This window comes from Battus philenor, unplaced genomic scaffold, assembly GCF_028537555.1.
Source record: "Battus philenor isolate CCGP_79_NKW_IND1 unplaced genomic scaffold, ilBatPhil1.0.hap1 SCAF_6, whole genome shotgun sequence".
Taxonomy (NCBI): Eukaryota; Metazoa; Arthropoda; class Insecta; order Lepidoptera; family Papilionidae; genus Battus; species Battus philenor.
In genome coordinates this window covers 4,824,332-4,841,666 of record NW_027181726.1, presented here as the reverse complement: position 1 = coordinate 4,841,666, position 17,335 = coordinate 4,824,332, and the positions used below count along the sequence as shown (strand labels likewise).

The following is a 17,335-nucleotide window of genomic DNA, read 5'->3' as shown; positions in this document are numbered from 1 at the left end:
TATTTTTAACGTGAACATATTCAGTTGTAACATAAAGATGAGAATAAATTAATCTGTAAAGACGAGTCTTAAAAATACATGTGGACTTATAAATGGCTTTTGAGAAACATTTTTAATGTAAAGTAAAATATGAACGTCGCACAAAGGTAATTTACTGTACTTCAGATATACCTGCCCAGGTATACCTCCAGGTATATAAACCTACTTACGAACCGGACGCCTATATTTGTCAATAGACTTGGTTACACAAGTTCCTACGCCGTGAATGTTGACACTGCAAAACATCTTCCGTCAGGTAAAGTGTTAGGAAAACAAGTCGCTTACAACTTTCAAAGGAAACTAGTCGATACTATTTATTATCTCTTAGACAAATACCTTTTATTTGTTTAAATCTTTAAAATGTTAAAAGGAAATATTCATATTTATTGGAATCAGGCGTCATATTCATAGTTTAAATATTAAAATTAATTGTAGTAGCAAGTGTATTAATGATCTCATATGCTTTGTGAGAATTTATATTTTAGTAACACTATTAGATTTCACCTTTATCATCGTCATTACTTAAGTCGTAGTCATAAACAGTATATCTAGATATAGGCCTCTCCTATCAATACCAATAATACCGGTTGAAAGCATCCGTGTCGTGAATAAATAACCTTGTATTTCTATTATTATAAAGAAAAAAATAACCACTTTCAGTTGGATAGATGATGATAATAAAATATCAACTTAACCTAATTCATCTAATTAAAGACAAAGGCTGGTCTCACGTACCATAAAAAACATTTGCAAAACTGCGATAGTAACTCACGAAGCAGCTACTGGCTTTATACAAAACACAGATTTAATCTTATGTGAAGGACAGAAGTAAAACACAAGCGGGTGCATCTAAACAAGCAACTTTAAAGTTGTAGTAAGATTATATCTTTATCAAACCTCTCTGGATATTCTTGTATGCGAACGTATAGTTATAAAAGTTTCTACACATGAATGGTACGAACTAATTCAATCGTACGATTTTTATTGATGAATGTAAACATTGTGGACATTTTTCGCAACCACAAAACTTTAACTTTGTTGTTTTTAACATGAATAGAAATTTATCGAAATAGTTTGTATGCCCTAGTTGATAGATCGCTCTATTACTATTGTTTGAGAAAGTAATCCAAAATAATCCGAAACGATTTTTTTAACCACATTAATAACGATTATTAAATGTGTGGGGAATTCATCTGTTTGGTGTGTTCTTATTTGATTAAATCGTGCGAGAATGATATGTCACCACTTTTGTTAAAATTAATGGACTATTTTATTACACATAACAAAACCTCGGTTTATCAATATTGTTCTGGTTTGGACCTGATAATTCTTCCCATGTACTTTTTTTTCTTCTTCTCTATACTGTTTATTTATAATACGGATTATTGTTATTATAGTACAAAGTGACTTTCTCTCTTTTTTTTTGGGCCTCTTCCGGCATGCTTCTATTGAAGTATGACTTGAAACTTATCAATAAATTTTGGGGTGAAGACTAAATCACAAGCGTTATATTCAAGCGTTAATCTATATTAAAAAATAAATTATAATCATCAAGAAAAACGACAAAGGCAAAAATTAAAAGTGTCATGCCGATGTAATGTTCTGCGATGAAAACATAGGTTAAATTGAGTTTTGAATTGCTTTCCCACAAATACTTTCCGTATTTGTCCTCCGGCGACTACTGGTATCTTGCAGACATTAATAAGACGCACCAGATAAAGAAATTTAGCTCAAATTAATTGATAACTGTTTTGAGAAAAGACAGAACAGGGTTTGAATAATTCTTGAACTACATAGATGTTCATAAGAATTTTTTTTTCTTAAACCCGAGACTTGTATGTGTGTACATGGCGATTGTTTATAGATTAAAAGTTTTAAAGTGATGAATGTATAACTCATTTGTCAGAAAAAAGCTAAAAAGCTTTTACAATTTGTTATTGACCATCTTTCAATGTGTAAGTGATCACTGTGAAATACACTACATTAATTTATTTTTCCTGTGGAAATACCAGAAGTCAAAAACTTCCGACAGTACAGTCTACGGGCAAAGAAAGTTAAAATAATAAATTTTAATAAGTTGTTACCCGAATCCGAAAAAAATCTATTCAAAAGTATTTGAGAAAGAGCTTGAACTTTTTTCGGTACATACATATTTTGTTGAATAATCTAAACACGCAGGATATTCAATACTCCTCCAATACCTCTTCCGCAAAATACATTTTCTTATAACATTATTTCAAAGAAATATCTTTGGTAAACATAACAACAACGACCCAGAGTTTGCATAGACACCTTAAGCGGAGTTTAAAGCATATTTTGCATGCATAAACACCTTGACGGGCTTTCAAACAAGAGCCACTCGTGAGTGCAACACTCGACTGAGAGGACAAACTGTACAAAGTGGCCTCAAGAAAGTGCATATATATCTAATTAAATCTATTTACACTAATGATTAAACATAAAATCCATTTAATACTTTGAAACAGTATTATTCGGCATCTGTGTCGGAATTCCAATTAAGATTCATTAATAATTGACGAATATTAATTTTATATATGTTAGAACGCCGTGGCTTCGGACGCCGCTAGTAGATGGCGCTAGTAATCTATTACTATCGTTAGACGTCAGGAAGTGACATATAACGGCCATGTAACACTTGGTTGTGTCGCAAATAATTATCCAATTAGAATCAACCTAGACTTATATGTTTATTAGGAAAATTTCGTGTGTATCGTTTCAGCCGTGAGATATGTCTACAGTTAAATTCTTCCCGTGCTAAATTATATCGGCCCCAGAAGACTTAACCTTGATTTGCATATCAATATAAGGCTTAAATGTTTAAAGTTTATCAAAAAAAACTAATAAACAGTTAATTAAAAAAAATAGAATTTGTAACCTAAACATCCGAAATAAATTCACCTTCCACTGTAAAAGATTATCTATACCGACTAAGTAAAAATTGTTCAAAAACATAATAAGCTTAGTTTATGTAAACATATTTGGATATCTCAAAGAATAAATACGAAGTTGAAACTGTTGAAGGTGCGGAATTGTTAGGTTATCCTACTTATAGCATTCTACTTTTATTTATTCCGAAAAATGAAACCAAAATTCTTGGAATATGGTTCAACGGTTTTACAGAACACAATAAGTCATTTACATGCTTATACTCTGTTTAATTTTTGATATTCTAAATGCTTTCGATGTCAACCACAAATTTTATTCAACATGTAGTTTTAACATTAAAAAAATCATGTTGTTATAACATTTAATAAATCTCAAATAGATTGCATAAAAAAGTATTAATTAATGAATATTTAATCAAGGTGAAGAATCATTTTAAATTATACTTTTAATTATATAACTAGCATCTTACGCAAATAGTTACAGCAAAGCAATGAAGCGATGATAAAATGTTAATACGAAAATAAATCTCATAAAACACTACAAACATAATTAATATTTATTAGTGTCCCACGTTATACACAACTGTGGCATCTATTTGTCTAAGCGTAATTTCCGAGACATTAGCAAGATGTATAGAGGTGATATTATAGTTCCGGAAAACATATAGAACTAGACTGCCACTTGAAATGTCATTCTGTATTTATGTAACATGACCTAATGAGCTGTTGACTGTTAAATATGTTATCGGGTCGCTTATTATGGTCCTTATAAGAAGGTCACCCAGAGCACAACAGAGAGGGCTACGCTCAGAAATTAGGAGCTGCGCAGAGGAACCAGGGTAATCGATGCTCAAATAATTTCTCGTTTGAAGTGGCTGTGGCCAGAGAACATCGGTTATTTAACCGACGATCTTTGCGGTCGAAACGTCCTCGAGGCCCTTCTAGATGGATCGACGACATAATTAAGATCGCAAGAAAAGGCTTAATACTGGCAGCGCTCGACCGGAAATCATGGCGATCTTTCTGGGAGGCTTATGCCTTTTAATGGGCTTCTATCGGCTGTAATGATGATGACAAAGTTGATCAATTCTAGCAAAAAAACATATACTTTCATCACCATCATTACAGACCACGCCCATAGATTTTCGAGAAAACCGGTTGGAAACTTCCAACGTCCGCCGGCCCTAATTAGTTCATCGGCTCACGTTGTGGGTTGACCTACACTGTGCATGCCGGTATGCGGTCTCCACTCCAGAACCTTAAGGCTCTTTTAAGAAAACGAATCCATTGGTGAAACCAAATCATTTTGGTGAAATAATGATTACTCTTTCACTCGTCAATTTATCTATTCATGAATGTACATTTTTAGATATGAAAAGCTTTTAGGATATCATGACGACAGTGCCACACTAATATGGCTATTCTCCACGACCTTAAGATTGAACAGCTTTCCTCAAAATCTTTTCACTGATTGAAACTACTTAGTGAAGGATATTTGTGAAAGTGATCATATATAAATCCTATTGAGTATATCTTTAGTTCTTTTCAGATCAGAATGTGTTAAGAAACCTCGTAGCTATGTTTTAAAATAAGAGTTTGTTGGGAGAGCTAAATTTGTTTTTTTATTATTATTATAAGACTGCTCATTGGATCACTGCGTGCCTCTATGAAGAATGTAGGAGCGTTGTCTAAGAAAATTTTGTATCTTTAAGTTTGCGACAGCATAATACAGTAAAATACATGGTATAACAATTACCTTATGTATACTTTTCACTTCTCCTTGCTTCGTCTTTTAAAGTAAGATATAACTTTTGAACAAGCAGTAAACATCTATTTTAAAAATATATTCCTGACCCAAACATTTGACATATAAAATATTTATGTACATTGGAAATTCGACAACTGTCAATGTTTTGAAATAACTAATATAAGGATAGTAAGGAATGTCTTGGATAACGATAATTATGAACATATTTAGAATTATTTGCAGTAGCTTTTCATACAAAATCTTACTTACTTAAAACTATTTTTTTCCTGTCAAAAATTACCCGCATTATAATCACGTACATTTAAGTATTTATGTTAAAAAAGTTATTTAGCGAACAACACATTTTGAAATTTTCATATTTAAATGCAAATATATAAGACAACTTACCTTGATCAAACATCACAAGCTCTACAGTTGAATGAAGAGGTATATTTTTCACATGGACACATTCATCACCGTCCTTGGATCCCTTCACGCAGATCGCTTCCGGGGCCACGTCCCCGCCCTGCGTCAGTAGCGGAGACGCCGGATAGGTGAAACGGAACCCGTCGGTTTGACCCCAGCTCTCTGAGTACAGAAACATTATAGTGTACAATTCAATACATGACATCCAATCCAGAAAGTACGCTAGGCGAGTAATATGATACTGAAAGGATTTTATTACATTGTCAAGACTTAAATTAAATGTAAATGTGTAATGTGACAGATATGAAATTCATTAATTTGTATCCAAATATTATTATATCAATAAAGTTGTGTACAAACAAGTATATAGTTATAATATGTATATATACTTTTTCATAATTTTGTTATCTTTCTTGGTGCAAAAATTTGGATTAAAAATGTAACATTGCATTAATAAATGCAACTATTTTACTCGAAGATCTTTGTACTAGGCTCGCCGAATCTGTTTGGCAGAGATGAGAGCTACAATTACGTTTGTTTACGATCTATTTTTGATATTCTTTTAATTATAAAAATATATCTTTTTATACATAGACTGCGTATGATTTGTACAAATAATTAAAGCTTAAACCATATACACATCTTTAAATTTAATTTAGTTTAACGAGGTGTATATATACATGAAAACTAAAACCATATAGACATACAATATAAGCTCAAATCTTACTTCTTAAATGATCTATCTATTGACGAATTTAAATGCATATACCCTCACTCCTAGTGGCACTCCTTACAGAAGTTTTTTCCTATTTACACATTCTCATTGTTTAACCTAATATTAAATTTTGTAATTCCAAGTTTTGTTTTTTTTTTATTATTATTCAATGTAAAACTCGATAGCATAAATATAAACCCCCGAAGTTTCTTGTACTATCTATCATCAAAAAATTGTATTTTTTTCTTTATAATGTTAAAAAAAATGAAATAAAATGTTGATTTATGTATCCATTTTAACTCTTTCTAAAAAAGTACTGAATTTGAATTTTGTGGATAAACGGGTACCCTGTTTCATCTTTCTTAATAATTATTATTAAAAGATAATTAATATTATAAACGAAAGCTGTGCTGAACACAGATTGCGTATTCGCTATTTTGCTGCTTCGTTGCTTCACGTAATTGCTATTGTAAACCATCACCGTTGTCTCCATTAACCATAGATTATAAATATTCATGACTTGCAATCCATCGCTATGAATAAAGTATACACGTGTATTTCTACGCGTACGAACGTCACCACACATATCATAGCCTCATTTTATTTTATTTTTGTAAATTGTAAAATAGTTACTAGAAGATCTATAAATATTTAAACATGATTATTCATCTATTTAAATTGATAAAAAAATTGAAGATGTGTATTATAGTTTACCTGAATATATCTGACTTGTAATAAATTAAAACAGAATATTTTTTTCTTACACGTCCGAATATACAAAAGAGCCATGTATAATATACATGTGCCGACGACAAAATTCTTTAAAATGTAGTTTTATATTGAAAATACTTTAACAACACACAAATCACGTGGATTTGGATAAAACACTTTTATTTTTTAATTCACTGATTTATCATTCGGAAAAGACATCACGAAGTATAAAGCCATTACTATAATAGTCAGTACATGGTCATCTATATGATAATTTTATAAGTAATTTTATAATGCTTAAGAATATTAATAAATAGCGGAAAGCTAGCGACGTATATAAGGCCGGCCTTATGCACAAAATAAGTTGTACATACGGATAGGCTTTTTATTGTAGTTAAATAACTAGAACTTAAAGATTTCCATTCCTTTCTCTTGCTTCATAAAATAAGTTACAAATTTGTAAATAACTGTGTAGGGTATTACCATAAATCCTAGGTAACGTCTCTTAACTAAAATTAATAAATTTAAGAAGTTTATTTCACAAAAACTTGTAAAAAATCTAATTATTATGTAAATAAATGTTGCGATAACCTTGAAAAACAATTGCTCTACTAGTGTATAGAATATATATTGTGTAATTGTAAAGTCGTACATTGTCTCAAGACGCAGACAGCGCAAGACCAATAATTGTGGCGATCTTTGGGGAAGACCTGTATCTTGCATTGGCGTTTTTAGCTGATATGTAGTGACGATTATGAAAATGATCACAAAAAAACCTATCTAAAACTGCTGTGGGCTTTTCTTAGATCATAGCTTATTTGTAGCCACCATAGCTTTTAAAGGATGCCACTATAAGGGAGCTTAATCAAATTCTAGTTTGAATTAAATTGGACTCTTCTGTCATTCTTCTCTTGCCTCTCAGTTAGGATATAGTTAGTTTAATATAATACTTGTAACGATTACATGAAAATAAAGAGAGTATTACTGGCCACTATGGCTAGGAGACTCTTTTCGGTTTATTCATACGCATTCGCATTCAAATTCAAATGCTGGTTTATTATTCGGGCGCTATCAGTGATATAGTTTCTGTCATTGAGTTTCAAGTTAAATTGTAAATAGTATCCGTATACTTGAAGTATGCAACACTTGATCACACCTGGCTTTCATTTTCCTCGCCATCGTATAATTCGCGTTTAACGGTTTTTTTTCTTTATAAATAAATTTATTTGATTAAATTCATTGCCTCTTAATACGCATAATACTGTCGTGTATTTTCTCTAATTTGCGGTTTAACAGCTACTTGCGTACTTTGGTTAACGACTTAAATAAACTGCCCATCATAAAATAAACTGCATAGCTGCATCGTCTGGTCCAACAGTATGTCTGTTATTGGATAATTAAACAACTTGTTACGTGTAACAAATAAGAATATATATACAAAACGTCGACCAAGACACGAAGTCTTAATTGCCGTTTTTACTTTGAAATAAAACACTTGCCTTTTTGTAAGTTTATAAAAAGTTATATATATATATGTATAGGTGTATGTGTTTGTGTGTGTTTGGTTAGTTCATAAACAAAAATAAGTTTAGCTTAAATTAAATTTCGAAATAGAGCTGCGAAAATACTTATTTCGATTTACATCACGTCATACTTTTGACGTAAAAAAACTTCAATAACAGTGGGCCAGCGGGAAATAGATTTTCCGTGGCAATTTCCAATTTAAACTTCTAATGCAAAGTTCTGGAACTAAATTGAGTTGGTATTTTATGTCGACTAGGTTAAAGCTCTATGAATGACACAACGGAATTCATCTGTATAATATTTATGATGGTATTTGTAAGCCGTAGCCAAAATCACTAGCATTTACAATTAAATATTGTTCTGTAGATCAATTATTGTAACATTTTTTGCATTTGGAACATCAAAACTTATAAGTGTAACACATTAATGATGTCACCATTGCCTCAAATCTATGATCTTCAACTAGTTAAATGTAGACTTACAAAAACATTATATAGGATGTATAGGTTAAAAAGGTTTTAAGGTATGAACGCATCGCATTTTTGTCAACATTTTCTTTAGTGCTTTTATATCAATTTCCAGTGACCCTTTATAAAATGGTCAGTTAAAATTTTAACATTACTTTTTTTCTGGTGGAATGCCACTGACACACAGTCAATTACTTATGGCAGTACATGGTCTGTGAAAAGACAGATATGTCAATAATTAATTTTAATATATAGTTGTTCGAATTTTCAAAACGCTTTTTTTCATCACATTGTTTATTATTGGAACCATCGATTATATGATAGAGTATACCATACGTAATTCCCGAGCATCCGATATATTTTTCATATGCTAAGAACACTATCGAGAAATTAATACAGATTAATTCCACAACTTACTTATTATTGCGATTCTTTTACTTTAATATTACTACTAAACTTATTCTTTTAGATTTTTAAGGTACTTATAACATAAAAAAGAGGGCCATGGATTAAAAAATAATGAAATGAAGGTCACGTGCATGGGTGAGACGGCGTGATATGTTACACCCTACGCATTCTTGTAATGAAAGGGCACTTGATTTGCAGTATGGACCGGAATATATCAAAAGATGTTATGGACATACAATATAATCATAAAGGTTTTATTTATTTGTATTTTTTTAATATAATATGTTAAATTACTTCAATAAACATACTGAGTAATTGGTTATACGTATAAAGGTTTAAAGCAAAAAAAATAATAATTTTAATTTTATTTTTTTCTGTTTTAATACCACAACCGTATAACTTTTAACAGTGTGAAGTTTAACTGTAATGTTTAAGCCCTTTTTTATTTGACAGAAAATCCAGTCCATTACAAATCGCTAAACAGAATCTAAATTATGAAAATATAACAAAAAACTTGTCATCGAAGTATTGCTTTCAAGCCGCTAAAGCAGAGATCAAACTTTATGGTTTGCGCTTAAAAGTTTGACTGTACCCTAGTCGAATGGTTATAGCTTTGAAAGTATAATTAAAATCAAACGCACGTTTCAATTAAGTGCTAACATTTCTGACGAGAGATTATTCCACTTGGAGTAGATTCTTATCGCTGCACGAAAATGAAAGTGAAAAGAAAATATCAAAGTATATATTTCAAATACCTTTCGCTATATTTATGTAGTTATAACTACTTAGTTTAGCCGTAAGTATTGTTACACCGAAAAAAACACTTTTTTGTTAATAGGACGTGACAGTTATTACCATGAAAATGTATTAGTTAAAACATAAAATATATATAAAGCTTATTCGAAGTGGTCTCCATAGGCAGCAACACAGACCTTTAAACGTTGTTGCTAGTTATCAATAGAAGAATGCAATCTTTTTGTGGGAAAATTCTTCAATGCCAATCCTGTGGATTATGCGAGGAACTCTAAGTTATTATGGTATTCGGACCAAAACTTAATCTCTGAAATTGACCATAAATTACAATCCAGTGGTTATCTAGTCCTGGTCTTAATGATCAGGACTAGATAACGACCAGTCTTCAGCTCTAAATTATCAGGAATGTTCATTCCAACCGACATTGAGTGGGTCGAACAATATGACCCGACGCTAGGTCTTGCTGAAAGGAGCATTGTGGGCTGTTGATAATGGTGTAGTCAAGGGGCTTAAACGTACCTTTTCAAGAATGGTTTCTTGATATACTTATGCCCATGTTGTGATAGTTTTTTCATAAAAATATGTCCAAGTCATTCCTTCATAGCAGACGTAGTACTCTGTTGACTAATTACGAAGCTTCTTTAGAGCTTTTAGCATAAATATCATCAAAATGATTGCGTGTTAATTAAAATATTGCTCAATTTAAAAAAGGCTGAGTAAAGCCTGAGTAGGTTTGATTTTACCACTCTATTTTTTTTAAATTATCAGTTAAGATATAACCAGTCCGTCTTTTAAAGGCTGCATGTTCAAGTTTTCTTTTAAAATACGCGACATGTTTCTAGATGCTAGCTTCATATCTCGAGATAAAATCTTTTGCTTTCGCACAGTATTTCTTCAAATTCTTTCCCTTACTGCTTTGATCGCCTTTTTCGCACGGACTCTACGTAGACGAACAAATATATTTCTAGCACAAACATGTGAAATTTCATTGTACTGAATTCGAAATTGTATTAAAATACAAAACTTACGTCTAATTTTATCTTTTTTTCTTCAAGATATTTATAACAAAAACAACAAAAGACCAGTTGTCATAAAACAATTTATAAAAGTAATTCCGAAGAATTTTGTCTATAGTAAACACAAACATTCTATTCACAAAACCGTATATACCGTCCGTATGTACCGAACCGCACCAACACATGTCTAAGTTTACCTATAATCAGAATGCCCAAAATTTGCAATGATCTCAGTCGTGTGGTATCGACATTTTTAGTACATCGCTACATTATAAATTTTGTGAATTTACTATGAATGTACAAAAAATCACATCGTTCGCGCAACCGACGGCTGTCGGGACCGAAAGGTTCTTGAATGGCTAAGAGAAGGGACCCTTAGATGGACCGATTACATAGTTAAGATCACGATAAGTCGCTGAAAGCAGCGCAAGACTGGTCATCCTGGCGGTCTTAGGGGAAAGTCTATGCCTTACAGTGCATTGCAATAAAAATAAATGAAGTCTATCGGCTAAAAAGATGAAGAATATTATACACAGCTTAAGAATTAAGTGCATCACAATGTTAAATTGTTATAATGCTTAATTTTACTAAAAATGCATCTCGTGTGCGTACTTTTCTAAAAAAAAAAAGTTATTGTATCTCAGCTTTTTCCACATACAATAATTTTTTACTATTTACATTTACACATCATATAGTTACATCTATATAATACTAGCTGATCCCGATAACATTTTTTTGCAAAAAAATTAGGTTTTTAATTAAAAAATAAAAAATAAGAGTTGATCGTAGAGGGGTGAAAATTTAGAGTTTTATGTATTTTTGCTGTATCATAAAAAATTAAAACAAAAAATTTTGTCAAAAAAATAAAAAAAATAAAATTGGGGGCGAACGACACAACGTGACACGAGAATTTTATATATTAGATTGATAGGCAATTAACAGGACAGATTCCGCGAACTATTATTACGAAGATAACTCCGCGTACAATCTGTAATCTAGAGATGTTATTTGCGGCTTCGACGCACGTGATTATCGTCTAGCCTTATTGCCTTACTTTCCTTGCACGCTTAGAGCCCCGTGAAATCAAATATTAACCACTACGAACGACGGACATGGCAGGTCAATGACTAGACTCACTTATACAGTCCACGATCATCTTAGATGAAAATACTGATTGAATAATAAATATAACGCTTTTATATTGAACGTTATTCAGCTTGGAAAAAAAATTATTTCTTGTTATTCTATTTAAACCTATCAACTGATTAATTGCGATATCTCTAGATCAAAAAAATTTAGAGGCTTGAAATTTTTTATACAATATTTCTTTCGCCGGATATTGGTCAACAAAAAAATTATTTTATGTAGTTCCACCCGCTAGACGGGTTGAAGGAGCGAAAAATTAGACTGCTAGGTAAAAAAATATTGAAAATATTCATAAATAAAATTGACATGTAAACGACATTCGTGTTTTGTTTTATTTGTACAATCCACTAAATTGCCGTACCACACTATTCGTGATAATAAAAACATATCGCAATTAAACGTGCACAATACTTTTGTATCTCGTTTTTAATAACTAACTGTATATAATATAATTATTTTGTAATCTCATGCTTGACCAAAGCAAAGTCGCTTAATAGATCTAAGACAGAAAAAGAAGAAATAACACTGCTCAAAAAACCTAGCAAAACAAGACACGAATAAATTATTATTTTAATTTATCCTAGAAATTATACAAACATAGACACCAAGCGAAGCTATCGCAATTATATATTCTCCACGTGCTCCGCTGTAATTTATTTTTCAACATACGAATTATTAAGTGAAAACATTACGTATCATATAACATGACGTACGCGGCTAGCGGTGAAAAGACACAAAAATGCAATTGCAAAATAATCACAACCTACTTGTAGCCTCACGTACTTCAATCGTTATGTAATCGAAAATTGTACATACTTGTACATACGTATTGCTTATTGTAATTATTATGAGCAATTTAGTAAGAGCTTATGCAAAAATTTGCACGAATGATAAATAAATAATGTTCCGAGAGTCTAAGATAATGTATACGCGTATTAAAATTAGAACATGCAATTTACTAAACCTATGTTTAAATGACACAAGATCTAGTAAAACATAGAACTGAATCATAACAACTGTTTATCCTTTACTTTCTGTTCTATAAAATAACAACGTTTATAACCTATATAAAATAAGTAAATTTTATAATTAGAACCTTCATTTATGTTAATAAACATGGCCGTATTTTTAATAATTGATGATGATATAGTCATTACTAATTAATCGCAATAGCACAAAGCTAATGTAATCGAAACACATTGACGTATATTAGAGACAGTCTTGTTTAAGTTATTAATTTTTTATTCAGTAGCACTTAAATGTATAATTAATTATTACGTTATTTAAGACGCTGACGGTTGTAACTCGATTTATAACCGAAATGGCCGCTAAAGGACGTACTCGAATTAAAAATCCTGTAATTTTAAATTTATAAAATAATATCCTGGGCCTTATTATCAACACAGAGAGATCGAGCCAGTATTTGGCCTGTTATCATTAAAATAAATTATAAATGCAATAAATCACTTTAACTGCTGCAATAAATTATTTCAATATTAACAAATGGAAATCAGTATTTTGTAACCCAAATACACTGTTTAACTGTCTTCTCAATTATTATTTATTATCAGAACCAATAGAAACGGAGAAAAATAGGCATAGATATATATATTAAAGCCAGCAGCTTATTGCTTTTAGTTGCCTCATGAAAGAGATACAGTATATTAGTCTCAAGTCATTAATTAATAGTATGAAAGAGATACGATCTTTTGGTCTCAAGTCACGACGTTAATTTCTGACGCTTTAATACGTGAGTTTTCTGTTTCAATTCGAAAGGCGCCGTGCTAAATTACTGGAAAAGCAATATACTCAATCTCACTTCTCTAACAATGAGAGCGAAAATCTGTGCTGTTAATAGTTTCATATTGAAAAAAAAACATTTATTTTTTTAAAAAAATAAGGCATGCACGTTACCGAACACTTTAAACTAAAAAGAGTTTTTAACCAAAAAATAACAATAAAGTTAATTACAACGTTATAAAATGGGTTCTATTTATAAACTCGATAGCTTCTACAACTTTAAGTTACAATATCAAGATACAAAATGGAAGCCCGATTGAAATAAACATTCAAAAAATATTGTTATTGCTCTTCTGTCTCTAAGGGATTGAAAAATTAAGATAAATGAACAGAACAAAGTACTGCATACCTGTAACACAAGTCGGAACCCAATAGACAGTATCTCATCGCCTTTATGGCACAACTGAGAGAAACGAAATATTGCATACATTTCCTTTTTTGTTATCAAAACTTCATACCTAACTCAAGTACATTGAACTTTATAAATGTTCGAAATCACGGTCAAAAAAAACAATGACATTCGTTTTTTACTCGTTGGTTTTTTATCTAAGAACGTTTAAATCAAAGAGGTTATAGCTTAATAAAAAAGCATGTTAACTTCGTTAAACACTTGTAAGAGTACTATTATCTAAAGCTTAAGCAAAATATTGTTTCTCTTTCTCTTTCTTCTTAATTACTAAAACTAATTCTATAATACAAAGGCTTTATAATGTGTTATTCTGTCAATGCAAATTAATCATTTAACAATGTTTAATTAAGAATACGAAGTTAACTTCCTATTGTGCGTATTTAATGTGAATAACAATTCCACTTACCAACTCGTCTAGCTGAAATTTGTCTAGTTGAATAGTTGAACGGAACATAAATGACTTCATCGACAGCTGCAGCTAGACTTGACGGGATTACGTCCGCTGAATGTATTTCATGCAAACACAACACTTTGTCACTACCGCACCTTTCACTGTTCACAGTGGTTAATTCACGATTCACACTAGAATCAATTTCTGATTGAACTTCAACGTTAGAAGATTTATACACCAATTCAGCTACTCCTTCAAGATTGTGCTGACACGTTTTGTCAGCTATAACACGAATTTTGTAAACACCATTTGCTTTATTAGCTTCCAGTACAAAATCTACTCTCTCTCCTCTAGATAGTGTTATAGCATCCACGTTCTCAGCTTTGATGCCAGAACCATCTAAAGCAATAATTTTTAAAGCATGCTCGTCAATCGACATTTTGACCGGACAACTTTTGAATCCACCTCCATATAAAAGTCTAAATCTATATTTCTTTCCATGTTCAACAATAAAAGTTGATATTGGAGCATTAGAAAATTCAGAAGCACGTCCCTTTCCGTTTATAAGTAATGACTCGGCGTTTAATGTATCAGGAGTTATACCAGCGAGTGGTCCCATTGAATGACCCCATTCGGCTACAAAGATCGTATGTTCTGTTGCATCAATATCGTAGAGTTTCCTTAATGGGTCAAGACGAGAAGATTGGCGAACTATGAACGCACCTGCAAGACCATCAGCGGCATCTGCCGCGGAATGTGCATGGTACATATGGGTGCCAACAGCTGATGCTCGGAACTTATACTGGAAGGTTGTATAAGCTGGTTGCGGGCATTGAGTCAGCATAGGTGCCCCATCCATAAAAGGTGTTTCCTTTTGTGGCTGGCCCCGCCAGTGAATTGAAAGCGCGTGGGCAGGAGCTCTATGTACAACATCCACTACTAAAATATCATTATGGCATACATGAAGCGAAGGTGCTGGTAGTACTCTGTTGGCAGCTAATACACCGCGCTCCCGACCGTCTGCTGTTATGCACATTGCTGGACATTCTGTGCCGTGCGCGCCTGTACAATTATTGCACGACCTATAAGCAAATAAATAATGTAGTAGATATAGCAATTCTGATTAAAACAGGTTGCTAAATATATGCATACCTGCTTCTACGTTCATGTCACTAAAATATATGAAGCGTAAAGAAAAAACTCACGTGTTGTCATACGTGTTATTAAAATAATTAATTCAATACGTCATTAACGATTAAAGAATGTATCATTGATCACTTTATTTGTAATTGTTGTTTGTTTGTTTGACCTAATAAATAAAATAACAATTTTATCGCCAGAATGTGTTACTGCCTTAATACTACTTTGCAGCAAAAATAGACGCCGCGTTTACATAGTCCTCTTCTTTTGTAGAGGATCTCTTCTTCTTCTCTTCTTGATATTAGTAAATATACACTGCATATGCGTGAATCAAAAAAGCAGGAACTCCAAAAGAATTGTAAAAATGTAGGTACATATGCACATTTAACAAAGTATCTTAGTTAAACAAACAATTTATTAATAAATCTAGAGAATTCTATAACCATCGATTTTCATATTGAATAGTTTAACGTATAATAATAAATAAAAATTAAATCAACATTAACATTAATTGTGTCTAGTTTGTTTTTTATAACTATTTTTAATAATTGTTATTGTTTTTTGGCATTTGGACGTTTCATTATATTTATCTTTGGTAATTAATAATTGACTTTAATATTACACTTTTAAGCTCGAACCTGGCTGTAATTCTATCGTTAATTGTAAATTAAAATTAATATTCCCTAACCAAGGCTTCTTATGAAAACAGTTCGATATAAGGCGAAGAAACTTTTTCTAGGACTCCGTCTTTCTAAAAACATTTATTAAGTGAAATAATGAAACCCGTGAACTTACTTGCTATAAGTTTTATACACTTCTATGACTAGTTTCACGCGACAAATCATAGGCCAATCCAATTCATGGCATTCTCGATCACAGTTTTCAAAATATTCTTCTGCAATTAAAACAGGATTAATTAAAAATTACACATAATTAATATAATATTGATTTTTTTTAAATAAAAAATAGTAAACAAATACTTAAGCGAGAAAAGAAACTACAAAATAAGACTGAATATTTAACTACTTTTATAAGAAAATATTAATTGTATAAGTAAAAAACCTTCAATAAACAACAAAGCAATTAAAGGAGTAAATAAAAAATAAAAAGATCCATACCAGGCATCGGTGTGTAGTATACGACAACAATCACACCAGACAATATAACGAACAAGACGAGTATCCTCTGCAAGGACATCAGCATGTAGTTAGGCTTTTGAATCACAGCACTGTGAGGATCCATGCTTTCCTTCTTCATTTTAAAGAAATATTAAAATGCTTTGTGATTGAGTAAGACGCGCCGCGCAATCTCTTACGACATTTTTAAGTTACAGACCGTTTTGTTTACAATCGGGCTCGTGACGAAGCATGTCAAGGCACGACTACGCGAGCCGACCATTAAGTGGCGACTGGTTGCGATCCATTCCACTGTCCGTTGCAACACTGAGCTGCAACAGAACACGGGCCTAGCTTAACGTTACCACATTAACAGGGCTCCAATTCGGAAGTAAATTGGCCGGCGGCAGAGCAAACGCTCTCTCTGCATCGTGACGTAATATTTACTGTACAAGTAACTTTAGACTTGTATGAATATAAATTGATAATTAAATCAGTTTTATTTGATCGATAACATCCCTGACATTTTACTTACATTTATTTATAAGCTACTTTTTATTTTTATGCCGTTATTCTGGTCATTCATGCACATTTACATAGAAAAGGTATAAAACAAGAAAAA

General features: G+C 31.8%; 1 protein-coding gene across 1 annotated transcript in view; it reads right to left on the bottom strand.

Moving 5' to 3' along the window:
• The window catches only part of LOC137930423 (uncharacterized), a 29,443-nt gene extending 12,432 nt beyond the window's left edge, over positions 1-17,011 (bottom strand). The window contains exons 1-4 of the mRNA XM_068773664.1: positions 16,717-17,011; positions 16,394-16,493; positions 14,474-15,540; positions 5,101-5,280 (exon numbers count right to left, since the gene is read on the bottom strand). Coding sequence (XP_068629765.1) covers positions 5,101-5,280; positions 14,474-15,540; positions 16,394-16,493; positions 16,717-16,855 — 1,486 coding nt within the window. The 5' untranslated portion in view covers positions 16,856-17,011. The remainder of the gene's footprint in view (positions 1-5,100; positions 5,281-14,473; positions 15,541-16,393; positions 16,494-16,716) is intronic.
• Positions 17,012-17,335: the final 324 nt, after the last annotated feature.